Consider the following 22099-nt stretch of genomic DNA (forward strand, 5'->3'; position numbering starts at 1 on the left):
AGAGCATGTAGTGCCACCACGTACGTGCCCGAGATATTCACTGTTGTTCAATAATGGATCTAAAGTTCTTTGAATTTTTGGGAAAGCCAATTAATGATGAGTTCAATGAGTGTTCAATTTGAACAGATACAAATTATAATTTGATTGGAATAATTATAGTTTGGAATTTCAGATCTGAAAAAGATATTTTGTGCGATCTTCTTGATTTGAAAAGGCGAATATCACTGTTGTTTGGGCTAGTAAATATGAAATCAAGGAAAATTAAGATTTTCTAAATCTTTTTGAATCCTCAATGCTTCTGAAGCATTGCTTCGGATTTAAAAGTTTGAATAGTCGAGAATCGTTCGATTTGAATATTCTTAGCATCGAGAATCATTTAAACTCAACTTTGAAGAGTCATCCATAAATTTAAATTTGACATGTGAGTGAAAGCCAACTAAGTTCGTCGAGTAAAAGACAGTTTAAGTCGTCGCACTGCTGAAAAGAACCACAAGATCAAAAAATCGTTGCTCTAACATTACATTTTATTGAATGTTTTCTTTTCTGTAATATATGTTACATACTGTTACTTACAATCGAAATCGCACTATTCCAACAGAAAAGCAAACATGTCCTTTGTATCATCACTGCAGCGGCCCAAAAGCCACCGTCTATTCAATTTTCGTACAAAATCGGACCGTTTCGCTCTCTCTCTCTCTCTCTCTCTCTCTCTCTCTCTCTCTCTCTCATTAGCCGTGCGATTAAAACAGGAAAAGAAATTAAAATAAAAAAAAAGTCTGCACAAAAGAAAGATTGGTTGAAAGGCTCTGGATTGGATGTTTGGCCGTGTGTTGTTTCACGGTGATTTTTGTGATTGATTTTGCATATCTTTTTGTTGTTGCTGTTGCTTATTGACTAAGTGATGGTTTGACGATAAGAAAGCCAGATGACCCTTTGGACATTTATTGGCGTAATGGCCTTTTGTACCGCATTTATAGCACGTAATCTCTTCGAGGGGTCGCGGTGGACCACGTGGCGGTGGCTGTTGTTGCTGTTGATGTGGATCATTGTTGTCACCATCCATATTTTGTTTGATATAACCCAACGACCGATATTTGGCTTCCTCTTGACGCATCGATGCTTCCCTTTGCTGCAACAGATGGAATACAAGTTGAGGAGAACAGAATAAAAATGAAAAATCGAGATGCGGCACTCACCTCGGGCGGCATTTTCTGGCAATATGATGCTTTGTGGCCCACTTCGCCGCAGAAATGGCAGGTTGGAGCGCGTTTTTGCTGCTGATCTTTCGTTATCTCGGGCACTGGCGGTAGTTCGAAACGTGGATGCATATATTTACATGTTGTACCGTCCGGACAGAAGCCGGCCAAATAATTGGTGCACAGCACACGCCGTATGTGACGATGGCGACAGTTTGGTCCATGCCGACAGAAACCACGATCATACCACGGGCAATCTTTGATTTTACTCTCGGGATCAATGTGCAGAAAGGGACACTCTTTGTTGTGGCACGCATTGAAACGTGAATAAAAGTAACACTCAGGCATTTTGGTCATGTCGTACTCGTGCAAAAATTCACATTGATCACCCTTTTTACACAGACCACGCAGCCAATGCTTGCATACAATCGTTCGATCGCCGCGAATGTGACGGAATGGACACGACGCTCCCTGTTGACACTCCGATCCATCGGTACTGTTGAAAAATTGACATACCGCCGCCGTCGATTCTGGATGAGGAAATGGGTAGAGAAGAAATCAAATGAAATGAGAAAATTCGGATATGAAAACAATTGAATTGTTTGCCATTTCGACGATGGCACATGAGACTTCGATGAATGAAAAACGGATCAAAAGCGATTGAAAATTTAAGTTTCGATCAAATTTTGGTGCTTTGTGCCCGATTTCGAATGGTTACCAACAAATGTCGTTTTTTGCTCAGAAAACAGAAATTCATTCATTCATTCCGATTATCGAAATCATTGAACCCAGTCTCTTTTGCCAACAAATCAAAATAGGACATCAATGTGTGATTTTACTTGACCGCTCACTTGAATCGAAAACAATGTGTTGATGTTGTTTCTTTGGCTTCTTGTAAACAAATCCAAATTTCAATTCGAGTTTAACCTCAAATTTACCGAATACAACTCAAAAACGGCCCAAACAACAATCGCGATTTGATTGAATTTCACACAATGTTTACGAACCGATTTCAAATGCCGAAGTCTGAAGGCGGAACAAAATGAAGAAATAAAACACTTACTGTCCATGCCGGCGAATGGAAGCGGCAACGATCCATACTGTTCGTTCAAATCGCGTTCTATTTTGAATTCTAAATGTTCAACATTTGCTATGATAAAATCCATTTTTGTGTCGTTTTTATGTCTGTGTCTTTAGTTTCTGTTTCGGTTTTCTAACTAATGTTTGTGTTTCTCTGTCGCTTAAATTCCGAATGACAGTTCATTTGTAGGATGGCGTTTGAGGTGAAACGAATGTGATCCGGCGCAGCGGCAAACAACTGAACCTCAGCTCACTTTCTTCCCGTACTAAAATTCATCAACAATTTGCATTATCGACGCGGCGATTTGAATCGATTGCCGCCGTTGCATTGCTGTTCTACAGTGGTGATGATTTGAATGGATTATCACATTTTGCATTTATTTAGAGGGTTTTTTTTTAAATTTTCATTTGACAAAATTAAGAAATTATATTTTTATTTGCAATTTTTTCCCTTTGAAAATTTTAGTTTCCTTTTTTTCCTCCTGATTTGCCGAAAACTTTCATTTCAAATTAATTGTTCACGTTTTAATTTCATTTTTATGGCAATAATTCATACAAACAAATCAAAGTAGCTAAAAAATGACAAAGAAACCGGTTTTATTCTTAGAATTGGTTAAGAAAAAGTTCAATTTTGATGCTAATTTTGCTTTTTTCTTAAAATTTCCTGTAGAAATTTCATTTTTTGTGAGAAAAAAAAAACGATTTTTCTTTCAAAATCTCAATGCAAATCCTTGATATCAAATCAAAGCAGAATATTTATATGGTATAATCAAGATGATCATCGTGTGTGGCCCATCATCGAATCCAATTAAATAATCAAATGTAAGCGAATGAAACGATAGCGAAAATCACATCAACTGAATTGCGAATCGCCTCAAAGTGAGTGCATTTCAGAAATTGTCAGTACTAGATTTCAATCGAGTGTATTAGATTGTTTAGTCATATGTGCGGAATAGCCAAGTACAGAGTTTTTATCATTTTATCGGAAATGGAAGCATATGGTATTTGCTAGAATTACACATTTATCCAAAGAATACACTTTGAATGGGCTGGATGGATCGAAACGGCCCGATTGAATATGTGTGATTCATTCGTTGGTCATGCGTGCATTCGTTGTGTGTTGTGTGTGTGTGTGTATGTGCATGGTTTATGTGTGCGTTGAAATTGCGCTCGAGGAAATTAAATGAGCCAATATCGAATCATCACCAATCCATATGAATAATCAAACAATAGTGCCGCTCCACAATGAAGCATCTGTGGTACAATACAAGCGAAATTTTTTTTCACACAAAATATTGATGGCAAAAATGAGTGAAACACATACACACACACACATTTAAAAATGAAGCAATTTGTGTGAACGTTCTAAACAATAAGAACAAGAGCGATAATGCTAATAAAAAGCCAATAAATTAGTGTTACATCAAACACATCATAGATCTTGGAATTGATTGGCTTTTTTTGTCCCTTTGAGACTTTGAAATAGAAAAAATTTCGCCAAATTTTCAGTGAATCGAAGTAAAACCACAAAAATTGATTCTATTCTCGAAACAAAGAAGCGGATGGCTTTTTTTGCTGTTCGCCCAGAACAAACGGGCGTGAGACAGAGAGAGAGAGAGAATGAGATGTGGCGAATGATACCGAGGGGAAAAAAATGAGCGAAGCGACCATTTAAAAATATAAATTGTCGTTGTGTACACACAGCGAGTGAGAGAGAATCGAAAGAAAATTACGCATAAATCAGCACACATATTCACCGTTCTGGTGGCAAACACACATGCAAACATGATGTTCACCAGGCGAAAGAGAGAAGTGACTGATGTACATCACAGAGAGTTAGAGAAAGACTGTGAATATACGGCGCTGTTGCCCTGTAAAGTTGACGAAGAGCCCGAACGGCGGCCAAAAAGAAAGAACCAAACTAAACTGAACTGAACTGAAAACCAGCAAAAACACACACACGAAACAAATTAAGCGAATGAGAAAAAAAATTTTGAACGCTCGAGAAATAGGGAGAGAATGATGAGAATGACAAGCGGATTAGTGGAGAAGAGCGGTAAACGACAATGGCAACGGGATAGCAAGTTCGAACATGAATCGTCAATCGAAGAGCAATGAAAAACACACAAATTTCATCGTCGTCGTCGTCTTCTTCTTTTTCGTATTCATTTGGGTTGCGGTGAGTGTGTGTGTGTGTGTGAGTTTGAATGCGCTTGTATGTGTGCGCTTTTTTTTGTGTGTTTTCTGTCTTCATTCGCCTTTCCTGTATATTCTTTTAAAACGATATAAATTCTATTACGTATACGTGACCGCTATCAAGACATGCGAAGAAGTACACGGGCAAAGCGCGCAGGAAGAAGAAAACGACACATGCACAACAGCAGCAACAATAGCAACGGCAACGACAACGACGACAACGATAGTATGGAAAAAAAGAGAAATAACACACAATTCTCGGCTCAATTGGCCCAAAGTTTTCCTCGATTTTTACGTTTCTGTCCAATGTTTGCGTTCGGTGTGTGTACGATATAATCGTTTTGCTCTCGTATCGTGTGTGTCGCCGTTGCCAAGTCTCGTTCTCGCTCTTTTGCTCGCTCTAGCTCGCAGATGAACCAAATGCGAATGAAGAACAAAAACCACACACACACACGACGTGTATATCGAGGTGCTGCTGCTGCTGAAATGAGCGCATTTCAATAAGTATGCAATTTGTATCTATGTGCGTATATCAGAGAGATATGGCGAACGATTCGAGCTGACTGCTGCTGCTGCTGCTGTTGAACATGTCTCTGTATGTGTACGATGGAGTGAGTGAGTGTTTGTTCCTGTGGCTATACGGTGGCTTGGTGCTATCTCCGTCTAACGCTCTATCTTTTTCTCACTCTCGATGCGCCTCTCATAGCACTGTGTATATGATACACACGAAACGTTCATTTTTCTTCTCTGTGTATTCGCTTCACTCTCTCTCGCTCTCTCTCTCTCTGTGTTTTAGAATAAGTGAGCGATGTTCGTATGTGAATCCAAACTACTAAAAATTCCGTCGGTAATAAGCAATCGAGTATATCGTGTTGCAGTGAAATGATCAATTTTTTTTTGTAAATTATAAGCAACCAACAACACAATACTAAGTTTTAGCAGCCATTTCTTCTTCTCTAAAACGAAAACGCTCGCTCATTTTTTTTTGGACTAAAAAGTTAGTGAAAACGAATAAAAAAAAACGAAGTGAGAAGAGAAAAAAAAAACGTAAGACGATTTGTTGTTGTCCACTGTGAAAATCTCGTCTGAAATCAAAAAAAGGGAGAGAAAAAAGTTTTTGTGCTGCGGTTAGAGTTGTCGAAATTCGAAGAGTCAAAAGAGTGTTCAAGTGCGTGTGTGTGTGTGTGTGTGTGTGAGAGAGTTTGTGTGTGCATAAATGAATCGTTGTTTTGGTTGATTTCATTCTTGTTGCTCGCACATTTTTGCTTCTCTCTTCACATCATCGGTCTGTCGCGTTCTCTCGGTCACAAGTCAAATTTCGAAGAGCCATCACACACAATTGACTCTCGTTCGCGAACAATAAACACGGAACACCACACCGAACCATCAAACCAAACCAAAAGAGTCATCTATTGATTGATTTTCTTGTTGAACATTTTTCGACGTGCGAATTATTATTTTTGGGTTCGATGTTTCGCATCATTATTATCTCAGTGTAGGTACGTGTGTGTTTTACACGTCGTAGAAAAGAAGAAAAACTGAAGGAAGGAGCCAAGCAAAAGAAAACACAACACAAAACGACAACAAATATTTATCTATTTATTAGAAATATCGATGCGGTATGCGCGCGGTATTCATAATTTTCAACGACGATCTGTGTGTTTAATTTCTTGTTGTTCGTTGAAAATAAAACGTGTGTGTACGACGACGACGACGACGATACGGCGGTAAGCAGAGACAGAGAGAAAAAGAATGAAAAAGACAGCGCAAACAACAGTAAACGAATCAACACACTGATACACAGAGGTGGCTGAAAAGAGAGTGCGAAATAAAAATTAAAGTGAGACAAAACGACGAACCACACACAGCACAGTAGAAGTAAAAATTTCGTTCGTTCGTTCAAACAACAACAAAGTCAATGCAAGAGCGCGCGCGACACACGACACCAAAAAATTAATGACAGAAAAACCGAACAGTGAACAGCAGTAAAAAAAAAATATATAGAATAAAACGCGCTTTTATTAAGCAGGAACAAAAAAAAACGAGAAGAAATAATACACAACAAGCTTCAAGCAACCGAAGAGAAGTAGAGAAAAAAAAGAGTACAACAAACACATAAAAAGGAGCACCAAGTGTGTATGTGAAAGAAAAAAAAAGTATATCTCACCGAATAACAACAAAAAAAGGAACTACGACGACGACAACGACGACGTCGAAAAAAAAAACTACTACATGAAGCGAGAATTCTTTATTCGCGCGCGCGTTCAATCTCTCATGTAAATGTGGCTATTACACATTTTAGTGTGGTGCTGCTGCTAGTTACATTTTTTTTTTCGTTCGGTTTCAATTTAAGTTCGTTTTGTGTGTTTGATTTGTAACAACAACACATCAAACAAAAAATTAAGAGAAGAAATAATATTAATATTCATCGGTCATAACTCGGCCATTCGGTGTTGTTTATGTGTGTGTAATATTTCTTTCCATTTACTCTCATCACGCTTCTGAAATGAAATTATCGAATTATTGTGCAGCAATCAGCATAATTATCGAACTAAATCAGATCAAGCAGCAACACTGGCGACGCGATACATACGATTGTTGTTGTTGTTATTAGTTTGTGTCACTGTTCACACCGAAAGAGAGAACGGAATAGTGTGTGCATATCCGATATAAAATTCGCCGAAAGAATTTGTTTGTCAGTTGTCCAACAGTGACGACAACGTGAAACAGAGCAACCAGAGAACCATATTAAACAAAAACTCAGAAAACAAAACAAAAAAACGCTTTTGGATTAAATCGGAAATAATATCAGAAACTCTGTCATCGAAACCGATATACAGAAACTAAAGGAAGCACACCGAATTCACCGAATAAAAACGTTGTGTGTTTTTCTTTTTTTTTTCTTCGCTACTCAGCCTAACATCGGGTCTTGTGTGTTGTGTCGGCTTGTGACAGTCAATACAATCGGGTCGGTCGAAACCAAACAAACAACAATTTATAGATTTATTTCATGTGTTTTGTGTGTGTACATCATCACATTTAGGACGCGCGCTCCAAATCTCAGTTTGAGAAATACGGAATTTTGTGCATTTCAATTTTTTTTTCTCGTGTGGATAGAACCCAAAAAAAAATAAATACAACACACGAAGAAACAGGTAAGTAAAGGCCAATTGCGATTCAATTTTACAGAACCGAAATTCCAAAAAAAAAAACACACAACAAATGGTTACAACACAAAAGAGATGGAAAGAAAGTTTTCGTTGTCGGAAGTAAACAATCGATGTCGACACATTCGAACAATCGCTTTTGCAGCAGTTTAGTACTGACATTTTTCTGTTTTGCGGTGTTTTTTTTTTGCTCTCGTCTTCATCTTAGTGCATAGAATAGTAAACGTTTTTTTAGTGTTGTTTTTCTCGTTTGGGGTATGTTCATCGAAAATAAGTTCGATATTGAATAAATACATTTAATAAATTCAAAAATACATCGGTAAAATAGTGTGGTTTAGTCTAAAATTTAAGTTGAATATCGCCATAAATAACAAAGCAAGATAAAAGCCTGTGTTTTAGAGTTCAAAATCAAGAGATCGGTGACAAAAAGTCGTGTCACAAAAACCGTATGTAAATCGTTGACATGTGAATTTTTCTCGATTTCGTCATCATCAGATGTTTTGTGCAACAATCATAGTTGCGGTGTTTTGCGCAAATTTATTTTTTTTTTCTAATTCTGGCAAATGAATTTGCACTATAATTCAAAGCCTACCGAATGTGTTTGACTCACTGCCTATTCTTTATTGGTCATTTTTCGGGCTGTCATCATGGCAAAAAAGCTACTAAGTTGAAATGTCATGCATATAAAAAAAATCCCATTCCAAATTTTATCGATCAATTAAAAACGTGGTGAACTACGACAAAACGAAAATGTGAACGTCGGCCACACACAAATCATAAATCCATCGACGAACAATAAACGAAATAAAGCACACAAAATTTCTGTTCTGTCGTTCGATTCATTTCCAAAATGGCTGCCGTCGGCTTCTCGGATTTTGCTGCTGTTACAATGTTGTTTCGCTGCTGTTGCTGCCATTTGTTGTTGTTGTGATGTGTGTGATTAGTGTGTTTGTTGTTCTTGCCATTACATACACTCACTCGACTCTCGGCTCTCGCTGTTGAGTGTGTGCATGTGTATGTGTGTGAGTAATTTTACGAGCTGATGATTGTCTCAATGGCGAGCATATGTATGGGTGCGTATGCACATCAGCGCACAGTCACTATACAACTACAATTTCTGCTTCGCGCTCGCTCCCTCTCTCTCTTCCTCAATCGTTCTCAGCGAAATAAAAATGCTCGAAGCAGCTTGTGTATGCGTCAATCGTAACAAATCTATTGTAAATGAAGCAGCAAAAATATCAAGAAACACAATTCAGGACCATGAAATTGTGTGTTGAGACGAAGGAAACGAGAGACTATAGCACACAAATTGAATACACATGTAGAAAACCATCCATCGTCATGTATATCCATATCAATATCCATATGGGCTACGACAGACACACAGAGCCAGCGAGCGCCGTGTGTTGTTGTTGTTGCGTTTTTGCCTGAAATCGTTTCAATTTTCGTGTGCAATTGATTCGAAGTTGAAAATGTTGTTGCAATTTTGTTGTGTTATTTTTTTCCTGCTCGCTCGATGGATGCATGCCACCTAATGCAAAGAGACCAAGACACAAGCGGTTCGCACTAACTGTCTCGCCCTCTCCCTCTCTCTCTCTCTCTCTCTCTCTTTCTTACTCTGTTTCACTCTTCATCGCTCAATTCTCAGTGTGTGCTGCCATTCGAGACACTATCTTGCACTGCTGCTGCTGCTGCTGCTGCTGCCGCTATTACGCGCGCAAATGTGTGCGTGTGCATGAGTGCACTTAAAATTTTCATTTTGATGATTGTGTCGCTTAAAACGCATGGTTGCAAGCATTTTCATCGTCGAAAAATGAATATATTCGGTTGTATATGCTGGTCGTACAGTGCCTAGTCTCTGCGACTCTATCTCTCTATCTCTCGGTTCACCTCTTCTCTCTGTTTTCACGATTAATTTTCCCTTGCCATATATTGTGTGTGCGTCCATTTTTCTCCTTCTCTCATCTCTTCGAGACTGTCTCTTCGGGAATGTCTTTTCCACATTTTGTCTTTCTCCATCATCGAAAAAAGCACATCTCCATGCAATAGAAATGTCGTAGAGAAATTTCGTCTCTTGGAAATGATTACGTCTCGCCGCATCAAAAAAAGCGATCGTGAAATCTTGTGTAGAAATCGTCTTTGAGCCATAATGAATACGAGTCAGAAATGAAGCATTGCGCTATCATGTAGGGCCGTGTGTCACATCAAATGTTCGTGGCGAGTGTATTTCATTCACTGTCTCGGTCTCCTCGCCCATTGCTGTGTTCCGGAGAGCAAAGCAGCAGCAGAAGCAATCAAACGGTGTGTGTAATTCATGAATATTAATTGCTGGTTGCGTCGTTTTTGTGTGTCTTGATAATAAAAATCCATGAAAAATTACCTTGCCGAACCGATGCCCAAACACACACACACACACACACACACACACACGCACGTACATACGTACGTACGCATGCACGCACATGTACATACAAGGCCTTAAATGCATCTCATCAGGCATTTGTTCATGCATCTGCTGTTTTTGTGTTTGTTCGGGCAACGGCGCGCGCCAGCCACACCGAATTTTATGCTCATATTCTCGTATAATATCGAAGGGAATTCCGATGCGCCGGTACATTACATTTGATGTGTATTGAAAGAAGAAGAATGAAGAAAAAAAAAATCGTGATGTGATACTTAAAATATATTTTGTTCAAAGCCTACCACCACCAACAACAAAACAACAAAATGATTCCGTAAAATGCAGCTCGTCTCAAGCGATTGCTCTAGCTCGCTCTCCATCTTGCGTCGTCGGAGCAGCAGAGAGATGACTGAAAATGAAACACAATAAAGACGTCAAACGATATTCGGAATAGGCTCGCAAGCCAGCCAAAGACAATAAGAGCAAAAGGTACAAGAGAAAGACGCAGATTTTGCACACAATCTCATGCCAATACACCCGAACACAACCTAATCAGAATGCAACTGCAAACAGTTTTTGTTATTCTGCGTTGTTTTTTTTGTTGTTGTTCGCACTCTCGTTGCATCAATACGCTGTGTACGCTGTGATGGGCTTAAGCATGATTAAAGTGCATTCGTAATGAGCTCATTCACTCACTCGATGATAGAGAAACGAAATGTCGACGACAAAAACGACGGTCCACAAACACCGATAAAAGAGTTGTTTGTTGCATCGAATTACAAACGAACATTTGACCAAACAACAACAGAAAAAAAAACAAAGCATCGAACACGCTTCACGGTATTGAATAGCAACACAAATTCCTCAGCATACACACGCATACACAACGTTCATTTATGCGTTTGATATATATTCAAAATATTTATCATCTAAATCATCGGTCCCGTCAAAATGATACGATAGCAATGGGCAGCGCGAATTGAGTTGCTTTCGAAGCGAAGCAAGATTTGTTTGTATGCTACGGACACATGCATGATTTATTCATATTTAATGAGCAGAACAATGTGCATCCGATTTACTGTGTATTGTTTCACACATTTTCCGTGTGGAGAACACGAGAGATGCGCATTTTTGTGTTGAAAAACGCGCAACAAGTTGTGTTGCTTAAGACATTTTATGTTGTATTTCATTTTGGTCTTAAACTGACGAAGAAGAAAAAAACGCATTCGCTTATCCACTCGCAATATCGATGTTGTGATCAGCAACAGCAGCAGCAGCAGCAGCAGCAGCAGTGGCGGCATTGGCGACAACGACAGCGTTATCGTTGTTGGCGGAAGGTCGACGATAGTTGTCATAAAATGTGCCCCTTACAACAACAACAAAATTGCAACAATCGATATCGAAGGTTATTTTGGTTGACTCAAAAAGAACATACACCGAAAATCATTCTCGTCGTCGAACGTATGGCGTTTTCGATGAAAACATAAGAAATTCGAAGAGAATAACAGCGTACACGAAAAAAAAAAAACAATAGCTCTAGTATTAAAAATAAACGAAACAAGTTCGTCAATGTGACGATGTTTCCAGTCTAATCGATTGGGTGTGATTGTGTGCGTTTGTGTGTGTGTGCTTAAGCACAATTTGTAGACCCGTTACCTTTTTTCTCTCTCCCTCTCTCTCTTCTTAGTCTGTTGTTTCTATGGCATTGTGTAAATGCAACTGTGTGCAGTACCGCGGGGAGAGACAGTTGTGTAGTTCGAACTCACACACAGCACAAAAATGCGCACAGGTAAAAAATGTATGCGCACCGCTTTAGTTCACGATTCTATCAGATGTCTTATTAATTTATAGTCGCACTAATCGTAGCTAGGGCTCAATAAATAACAACCACAAACAACGATGGCAACGGTTTACCATATGAACATACACACGATGAATGGTAAAATGGCCCGAAGCCGCAACAGCACCGATAAATGGCGACTAGAAGGACAGCTATCGAAAATATTCACATTCAAACGAACGAACGAAAAAAAAAAATGCGTAGAAAACAAGCGAAAAAATTCAATAAAAACGCGCGCGTTTCAATCGTGTATGACGGCAAAGTGAGTGAGTATGTGCGTGTTGGAAATGCAATGTGTGGCAATGGCATGTGTATATGCGACAGAACACACCGCACATATCCCGACATCAACGAAACGGCAGATGTATTTGCTCGTTCACGCTTTTCACACACAACACCAATGTGCCTCATTCTCGACGAACCAACACACGGAATCGAAGACACGAAGAGAGACAGAGAAGAAAGGGAAAGAATGAGAGAAGGAACGAGAGAAAGAGAGACAGAGTGACAGAGAAAGAGAAGAAAGAGAAGGGCGCGCAGGAAGAATAGACAAAACGATGAGATGTGGATATTGATGACAATAAACACTGACACAAATACACACGTTCCAATTAAAATTTACGCAGAATAATGCAAGAAGGAAATCGAATAGTCGCATGTATTTTATTTTATTTTATCGTCGTCGTCGTCGTCTTCTTCTTCTTCCACGAAGAACTCATTTCAACTAGGAAGTTTGGTGTAGTGTTGTAAACAAGACGAGACAGTCTATAAGAACCACAATAGCAGCAGCAGCTTAGCGCTGAACAACTGTGGCGTCTCTTTGTGCGAATCGAATCGTAATTTAGCTACCACTTTATTTGCAAGCGGCTAGAACATTTGCCGCTGTGGTGGCGTACCAGCAATCGCCCTGCATCGATTGCATCGTTTCTTGAAGAAACAACCGGACTGCGATCGAAAATGTTTTCAAGATTCCCTTCTTTCTCCTAAAGAATGGCTTCGATTGGTTTCAAATCATCGATCTGGTAGTTCTACACCGATCTACATCGATCAATCCGAAATCGGATGATCATTGACCATATCTCAATTCCACATGTTGAATAAATATCCTACGGTCTTATAACTGGATAAAGGGATCCATATCGTACAAATCAACCATGTCCATTTTTTCATAAATTACCAACGAATTTGTTCATAAATGGTCTATCTACCTTTTGCCCAATTACATTTTTAACTATTCGTTCGGATGAATGTTTATGCCCTACAAAAGTGCTCCGTCATACAAGCACACACTCACACACACAATCGGCATGCGGCCGGTTGGTTGTTGTTTGTTTGTTACGAATCCAATTCATTGTACTTGGTTTCATCATAAAATTCTGTTGATTTTTCTGTGTTCCATTGAATAGTATTGAGCGCACGCTCATTTTGCCATCGCACGATTTCGCATGAAAAGAAAGAAGAACATCAAATATTCGCTTCTTTTTCGGCTTTTGTCCAAAGTACTGTAATCATACGAGATGTAATGCTCATTGAGGCGCTAATAAATTTCCGAACAAATTATTTCACAATAATATTTTGACGCACACAGAATGACTGAGTTAGGCAGAGAGAGAGAGAGAGAAAGAGAGAGGAGAAAGAGGGGAAAAGCGAGTGAGAGAAAGAAACATCTTTCGTCTTTAAACCGGATGGTGCTCTAATGTGAATCTGTTGGCATTGTTACCAAGCAGATCAGTAGCTGCGACGAAAGCAACAGTGGATTTATTTTTTCGTCAACTTTACCACCTTTTTCATAAGATTATGCGTAATAAGTCAGCAAGACGGCTTCCTATTAGGTCTACACTTTTACTCATTCTCTTATGACGACCGTTTGCATTCTAAGATATGTCTGCGTCATCGAAAGGCATTCGTTTCATATAATTGAGCTCATGAATTCAAGACACAAATATTTTCAATTCTACTTCAAAAACCACACTATGAAAATGATTTAATTCGTTTCACTGTGTTTGTTGGCTCAGCCAAATCCTGACTCATATTTGATATTGGATTTGTTCATCGGTGACTCAATGACAAAAGACAAATGTTCCATCTGCCGTTTCGTAAGCGAATGAAATACCCCGTTTTTTTCATTTGATGTTTTTAAGTCTTTTTTAATATTCTCCATCTACTTTGCGGTTGTTACTTGCGCTAGACGTTGTGATGATTGTCAAATCGACAATGTCGATTACGCAATATCCGATGCTTCTTCTGAAATACCCTGATGCCATTCATTCTTCCTAAGAATCTTCTAACTAAGACAAGACGAAAAATATTGCCTAAACGACGACGATGACGACCATTCAATGTCTTCGGTTTTTGTTCTCGACCCTCAATTTACATTTTATGAATACGATAAAAGGGGGAAATACTCCGTACACAACGTGAGCCGTCTCGTTTTAAATCCATGCACAAGCCCAATCCGATCTTGACTTCATTCCAAGCCGGACGACGATGATAGTAATTAAATTACATTCATTTTTGTTCTCTTCGCTGTGCTCGTTTTCGGATCCGTTTCGTGTGTGACTTGTTTTCGATGCTTTTTTTTTCTCCATTGTCAAATTGAAATGAAGAATCACTTAAGTGCGCGCGATCGCGCGTCATTCTCTCGCACACCGGCCGCGCACTACACCACGCACACAATGAATTATGTGCTAATTTCCGTTTTATTCTAACGCATCAGAACGAATGGAAATTCACGCAAACAAAACGAGCAAGAAAACAGAACTATCAAGTAATAACACAATTCATAATATTTTTATAGTGAACTCAAAACGTAATCCCATTCAAATATTATTATTTTTTTCGGCATTCTCGTTGTCTTGTTATTGCGCCGTAATTTTCCTCTCACTCTTTCCCTCTGCCTCCCTCACTCTCTCTCTCTCTCTCTCTCTCTCTGCCTCTCGCATACTTCATCCGTCACGCATTTAGAATTACAGTCGGCTTTTTACGACGATCTCTTGTCGAATATCAACATTTGAACACAAACGAAATGCAAATGAATTCGAGCGAGTTTTGAATGAAAAATTGAAAGGAAAATAAATCTGCAGTTGTAAACAAATCGATGCATTTTTCGATGGCATGTCATTTGTCAAACCATAAATGTCGAACATGAAAATGTTCTCCAATGTTCTCTTTCTTCTTCTTCTTTCTTTTTGAAATCAATTCCCGATTTTGCCATTTTTTAAATCAATTTATCGTGATTTGTTGTGAAATTTCAAGAAAGCCTCTGAATTTGGACGAAAGAGACACCAAAATGAAACCGAGGATCAAAAGAGACGATTTAAATTTCACAGAATAAATAATGGCAACAAACATACGAATTTCTTTGTCAACGTGTGCGACTCTAACCATTTTCGATTAATCTCATTACAAATTGAAACAAAAACCGCATCGCTGCAAACTGAATGCAAAAAGAAGCGATTCGAATAAATTCATGAAATTTATTGCGTCAATTAACGCCTTTTCACAATAATCGAAGCGATGATTCTTTTGACCAAATGCGTGATATGAGCAAACGACCACAATAGAAAGAGCAGACATGCACATTGCACACACAGACACACACACACACACACACATGCGACGACGTCGAACGGTTCCGATTCAAAAATGCATATTATAATCGTTGGCCGAGACGATTAAATGCATTCATATTTTGATTCGTTTTCATTTTGCGCCTCATTATCACCCCGACAACACATCGATTCGTTGTATGAATACAGCAAGCTTGGTTCACATGATTTTTGTTTTGGCATGAGCTGTGCGCGAGCAGACGATCGCACACCGCGCTTCGACCGTCGTTCTCTCTCTGGATTGCGTGTGTATCGCACGTCCCCTATTCACCGAGCCGCTTCGCCAATTGAGCCCATTTGCGAAATGGGTAAGACAAATTCCAACAACGACTCATTTACAATTTTGCTTATTTAATTGTTTGATTCGTTCATTGTGTTGTTGTTTTTTTTTCTCGCGCAACGCATAAGCACAGTCCGATAAATGCAACAAAATGGTTGAGCCCAACGCAAAAATGCACACGTGCATTTGGAATAGAGGGCGAGAATGTGATGTAATGAGAGAAAAAAAAATGAATGCAAAAATGGAAAAGTTGAATTGAAAATAGACGAAAATGGATACGGTGAATTGAATAAGGATCAAAATAGAAAAAGAAACGAGTGAAAAGAAAGAAGAAAAGTGTAAAAATAGCGAATGAATGAAGAGAAGACGGATATTGTAAGCATCCGAGCTTTGATAGAAAAAGGAAAATCCATAGCCATTTCCATGGGGTAGTTGCTGCTGTTGCCACTTTGATGTCGTCGTCATCAGCCATCTATTTGGTTTACACACAAAAATCGGTCAGATTTTGTGATGTGCGCGCTCGTTCGCAGTGCCAATCAAATTTGTATTATTGCAATTTTATTGTGCGAGCGCATTCACGAAAAATAGGTCAAAAGGTCATCCGCTTGGAAATTTTGTGTTCTCTGCTCCACACTATCGGGCTGTTTCGCCATATACACACTCACACATGCTCAACGATCCTTGAATAATGGAAAACGTTGAAATGGATTATCGCTCACATTCAAATGACACATCTATTGAAATTGTTGTGGAGCTGAAGCGCTCAATTTATGGCCGCGCTAACGTTCCTCCATGAAGAGAACGGCAATACAAAAAGGCTTTCAAAGCAACAGCAAAAAAAGAGACGAGAATGTATTGATTGGCATTCAGTGTTTTGAGTGTGTGGTCGTTTACAATTAAATTGCATCGAATTTTCACAGTCCAACAGCAGCAGCAGTTTGGTCTACCTCTCTCCGTATTTCTTCCCATCTCTCTGTCTCTATTCCGCTCGGTGGTCGCACATGAACGCCGCGGATTTCAAGCGGAAGCGATTATATTGTATAAACAGATTATATGCAGAAAATAGAATGAAATGTTTTATTCAAACAGCGAGAGAGAGAGAGAGAGAGAGCGAAAAACTGCCAATGATAACTAGATCGAGTAAAAATCGATGCATGCATTGAATAAGTTATGCGGGCTCCGCATTTTCAAAGGGTGGCTTACACGGTGGCCTTTTTCTTTCATTTTTATTCCGATGAACATTTCTCTCTCTATCTCTCGGCAATAACTTGTTTATGAAATGCAATAATTGTCGGTGTGAACGCGAGCGCCCATGCTCGAATGTGGTTGAGCTCGCAAACACCGACGACGAATGTAGAGAAATGATGACGAGCATGCGACATGCTTCATGCCACAAATCCTTGACGAAAATTTATGAATTATTCAAATAATTGCTCGAATTGTTTCCACTCGTTCGCGCTCTCGCTCGTTTTCTCTTGATTTGCAAACCACTCCATCGAACACGATTCAATTCGGTGATTGTTTTCTTGCGTTCTTCGGCTTTTGTTTCCCATTTAATTCTATTCTATTCGACAATTTTTTCGTTCACTGCTGTGACTACGTAACAGCAAATTTCACAGGAAATGCAAAAGAAACCAAGCGAAATATATGCACGTAAACATTGTTGTCAAATGAAAACGTGCGCCAATGCACACACAACACATCCGCCATCGAAAATCTTTCTTTCTTTGAATCGACCATCTAAACCAGTTCATTCATCCAATGAATTTGTATTATTTAGATTGCAATAGTTTCAATTGCAATTAATTCCCATTCGGCGCTTTTTCTCTCTCTATTCCATCAAAATGAACTTCACGAAACTGCAAATGAACGGAATAACTTTCGAGAGCGTAAATACAAATACACGAATCGAAGTGTAGAAAATGGGACTGCTTGGCTGAAATGTTCCGTTCATCCATTGTGAAATGGGAGAATCCACGCACATCTGTTTAATTAGCAAAATGAATTGATTTTTAATTGAGTTTTTCTTATAGAATTGTTTTTTTTTTCTTCCATTTTCGGTGGCGTCTCCTTGGATTGTCTTCTTGGATTGCCTTGTTGGATCGCCTTGTTGGATTGCCTTCTTCGAATATATTCGGTTGGAGACAGGCGTCGGTGAAAAGAGGCATCGAATTAACAAAAAAAATTAGAAGAAACGAACTCGACTGAAGGAATCAGAACAGACACTCATCACGGCGCGAAACACGACGAATACACATCGTCGTTGAAAACTGCAAACTTTTTTTTGATTTGCGTTAATTATTTCGAATCGCATTTTTTTTTTTTATTTCTCTTCTATAAAACACAAATCCAGTCCTGGGTGTGCGTACGCAATTCACGTAACGCCTCCCAAAATTGTAAAAGACGGGCGCGCAATGCGTGGCGATTCACAAGACGTAAGTGCTGAAGTTTGGCAAGAATGGATATTGGAGGCGATACGAAAGATTCGATCACAAAAACAACGACCATCCACACAGAGAATATGTCAGGCGATCGGCAGCCACCATAAATTTCACGAAGACATTGTTGCTGCTAAATTGGAAGCGGCTGTTGCAAATGGTGCCGTTATAAAACTATACAATAAGGGTTTGCATTCGTATAAGGCGCCGGTGGCGAGAAAAAGTGTAAATATAGCAAAAGATACGGATATTACGCGGTTAGTGGTAAAAGCGGTACGCGAACTCGGCGAATGTGATGGTTCAAATGCGAAAAAAATTGAAATCTATGTACAAAAATCCAATAATATTGTGTTGACAGACGATACGGTCGATTTTCGGGTGATTGTTAAAAATGCATTGCGAACGGCGGTGGCCAAAGAGTTTCTCGTGCAAGAGGGTAAACTGTACAAAGTGGGCAAAGTGTCGTTGACATCGCCGCGAAAGCGACGCTCAACGTCACCGCGCAAAAAACCCGGCACAACGGCCGGTGATAGTAGTGGTGGTGGTGGTGGCCCGATCGCCGGCATCAGCAACGACAAATCCATTCTGGCCAACGACTCAACAGACTCATTCACCGGCACATCGCTTAATGTAAGTAACTCAACATAATATTTTTACTTTTTGAATATCATTCGTTTTTGTTTTGTTTCGAATCAAATGCTTGCTTTGGTTCGGATATTCATTTAAATATCTCATTACAAACACAAAAGTGCAAACAGATATCAAATTTTAGGGGGAAAAAATGAGAAATAAAAAAACGACAAAGAAAAAGTATGAAAACAGCTTTGTTCTGTTTGAAAACATAAAATTATTAACAAAGAGTAAGAATTCTGTATACTTTAACTCGGCTATGGGGGAGCCACTCACTAGAACGAAAACCAGTCGAGAAAAACCGGCCAATTCACATGTTTTTTTTAATCATAATTTTTTCAAAATTAACATAAAATTTCACTTTTTTTCTTCTCCATGTCTCTATCACTCCACTTCTGTGTGTGTCTATCTGACTCTCTCTCTCTCTCTCACTCTAGCCTTATTTCATTCTTTTCCTCTCTCACACTTTCTCACTCTCGTTCTCACTTCACGTTGGCTTTCAATTTTGAGAACAGAAAAATTATGCGAAAGAAAAGGTGACAGGGTGCAATGGTTCTTCTTATTTGATTGCAGCGGGTGTGTGAATAAATTATGACAAAACCAAAATCCCCTATTAGTAAATGTGGTTATTTTGACGTTGTTCACACGCATGCACCGCGTCTAACCCATGATGAGCAATTCATTCAAAATGCACGAACAACATTTTTACCTCGCTTTTTGGCACGAATTGTTCGTTATCTAGGGCCGTACCGCTTGATAGCACTCGACCGATCTGAATTCTCTTTGCACATTTTATGCTGATTTCAGCTCTCCGTTCTCCGTCTTTCTTCTTCTCTTTCCGTAGCGGATCCACGCAAACGTAAAAACGCCACTTACAAATGCAACGCGTCTTCCGACAGCTGAATAGGAGTGTGAATTACATTTCAATTTTCAACAAGCTCTTGAGACAATTAGTGCAGACGAGGGCCTGTTAAAAATAAAATTCAAAAATAATCAGTCGACACATTCGATGCACTTTGCATATTTTATATAATTAACCGACAGTTTCGGTTCGATACAATCAAGTGATGCCATTTAATAAATCATCAATCCAAATATTCTGCGGTCGAAATACATTTTTGAATACGTCATGTTGAGGTTTATTTTACAATCCTTCGTCAATTAACACCTTCGATTTTTAATGACTGACTGAGAGCAGTCATCATGTGCTGATTATTTTCGTAACACATACTCCACGTCGAACGTATTTCATGACATAATTATTAATGCTTTATTTATGACAGATCGCTGTTGTTGAACAAACACATGTTCAGAAGGATGAATGAAAGCGAAAACACTCATGCACAGTGCACACACACTCAATGGGAACGTACATAAACTGCAATTGAATCGATTGCTGTGAGTTCACCGAACGCTTGCTTGTGAACATAACGAACAACTAAAACCAATTGAGTGTCATTACGTTCAGCAAATCGATTCCTTGTTACCATTAACACAGTGATTGTAATCATTTCTCAAATCGATGATTCGATTAGCTACTTCGTTTAATATGCAATTATGACTTAATTTTATGAATGAAACCATTTGCAAAAATTGAGCAAAATTGACACGCTTTTGGAAGAACAAATAAAGAAGTAAATTTGAATTGATCCATATTTGAATCGAGTGGGATTTTTTCTAACAAATTCGATTTTCAATGTTCAAGTTTTGAACTATTCTAAAGTTAAAAATGAAATTCTTTCGAAAAACTATAGCAAGGAAGGGCATAGATGTCTTCAATTCTATAAGGAGAGCAATGAAAATTGAAAAAAAAAGTCTCAAATTGACTATGAATGTACTAAAAATGTACTAAAAAGTCGGCAAGGGAGGATTTAAAGGATTTAAATTGAACAAAAAGGCATTAGAATCAACGAAAAGACACCTGAAAATGGGAGAAAACGCCTCTGAAATCGAGTGATTGTAAATGGAAAACCTCTGAATCGAGGAAAAAATCATGAAATTGGACAAAAGAAATCTGGAATCAAGTCAAAAATTCCCAAAAAATGACCAAAAATAAATGAAATCAAAAAAGTTCGATGAAAATCGGCCACTGCTGTTCCAAAAAATGTCACTTAATCCGATGTCATGCGTTAATTTTCCACAAAATCAGATAACGTGCCTTGTCATGACACCCGTTTTGTGTGTAATTAATTGATTCAATTAGCTGTGTAATGGTAAAAGTGACACCCAGAAGTGGAAATGAGCATCAAATTGAAAGACAATCCATGTATAATGTTTGTTTTTTTTGTTCCATGTCGTTGAACATGTCTTCGTCGTCGTCGGCGACAGTGCAAAAAAGCATGTAAAATGCAAAACTCTACTTCGGTTCATTACGATTTATTGTGTGCAACGGGACAAAATCGGTATGTCAACTGATTTATTAGAAAATGTGCGAGTGCAACATATTAATGGTGATCTTTCGTTTCGTTTGTTCAATCTGGTTGTGTTTCGATTTACGATTTCAAAAAATGTTCAAGTAAAAACGTTTCAGCGCATTCATTATGCAATTTCGTTGAGCACACACCGTTCATGAAAATCCATTTCACAAAACCGGCGTAAAATGCGTAATGCAAAAGTGATCTGACGCGACAACAATTTTGCACTCGTAATTTTGGTTTTTGTGTCGTACGTGCGCAAAGAGAAGGAAAAAACGCGGTGCGTTCATGCATCGTAACAGTGGAATTGAGTAACATTCGGTGTAATTACATAAAATTGCATCATGATTGATTTGCAAGTGAAATAAATCGAATGTCGTTGGAAGCGAGCGAGCTAGAGAGAAATGCATACACATAATAAAGCGATTGGCTTTTGGGTGAAATGTAACGAAGAAAAGTCGTTGAAAAAGCTGCAAGAAATCAAGAGCTCAATGCTGTCGAAGATAAAGAGCTCAATTTTCCGCATCATCGTGCAAAAAATGTGCACGTACATCATAATCGATCTAAATTAACTCCGGTCTCTTGTATCCATGCTGCACGAAGTTGAACAGCAAAGCGCGCACGTTCACTCGAATAACATTTCTACATGGAATTTCGGTGTGTATCCATGGCATTTTCCGTGTGACGACAAGAAATTGATAGAAACGGTATACGCAAATGGCGAATATGCACAACTTAATGAGCAATGCAATGGAATATAGGTAGAATACCTGCAGTCGTGCATACACATACACAGACAGACAGAGAGAGAGAGAGAGAGAGAGAGAGAGAGAGAGAGAGAGAGAGAGA

The 22099-nt window shown here is 38.8% G+C and overlaps 2 protein-coding genes across 28 annotated transcripts in view; one reads left to right on the forward strand and one right to left on the reverse strand.

The window, feature by feature from the left end:
• Positions 1-503: 503 nt before the first annotated feature.
• On the reverse strand, positions 504-4091 carry LOC129576057 (cleavage and polyadenylation specificity factor subunit 4). The gene is made up of 3 exons (XM_055460515.1): positions 2260-4091; positions 1197-1726; positions 504-1129 (listed from the first exon to the last, which is right to left on the reverse strand). The coding sequence occupies exons 1-3, from the start codon at positions 2360-2362 to the stop codon at positions 836-838; spliced, it is 927 nt and encodes a 308-aa protein (XP_055316490.1). The 5' UTR covers positions 2363-4091; the 3' UTR covers positions 504-835.
• A 1241-nt stretch (positions 4092-5332) lies between these two features.
• LOC129576051 (histone acetyltransferase KAT6A-like) overlaps positions 5333-22099 on the forward strand; it is a 37085-nt gene continuing 20318 nt past the window's right edge. For 6 of the 27 annotated variants that reach the window (XM_055460491.1, XM_055460494.1, XM_055460496.1 and 3 more), the window contains exons 1-2: positions 5333-7627; positions 17917-18836. In XM_055460491.1, coding sequence (XP_055316466.1) covers positions 18183-18836 — 654 coding nt within the window. In that variant the 5' untranslated portion in view covers positions 5333-7627; positions 17917-18182. Of the gene's footprint in view, positions 7628-7731; positions 7895-17916; positions 18837-22099 lie in introns of those variants that run through there. The other 21 variants (XM_055460473.1, XM_055460476.1, XM_055460477.1 and 18 more) reach the window with 8 other exon arrangements.

Source organism: Sitodiplosis mosellana, unplaced genomic scaffold, assembly GCF_009176505.1.
Source record: "Sitodiplosis mosellana isolate CC-2019 unplaced genomic scaffold, AAFC_SMos_1.0 Smas_scaffold_6170, whole genome shotgun sequence".
NCBI lineage: Eukaryota > Metazoa > Arthropoda > Insecta > Diptera > Cecidomyiidae > Sitodiplosis > Sitodiplosis mosellana.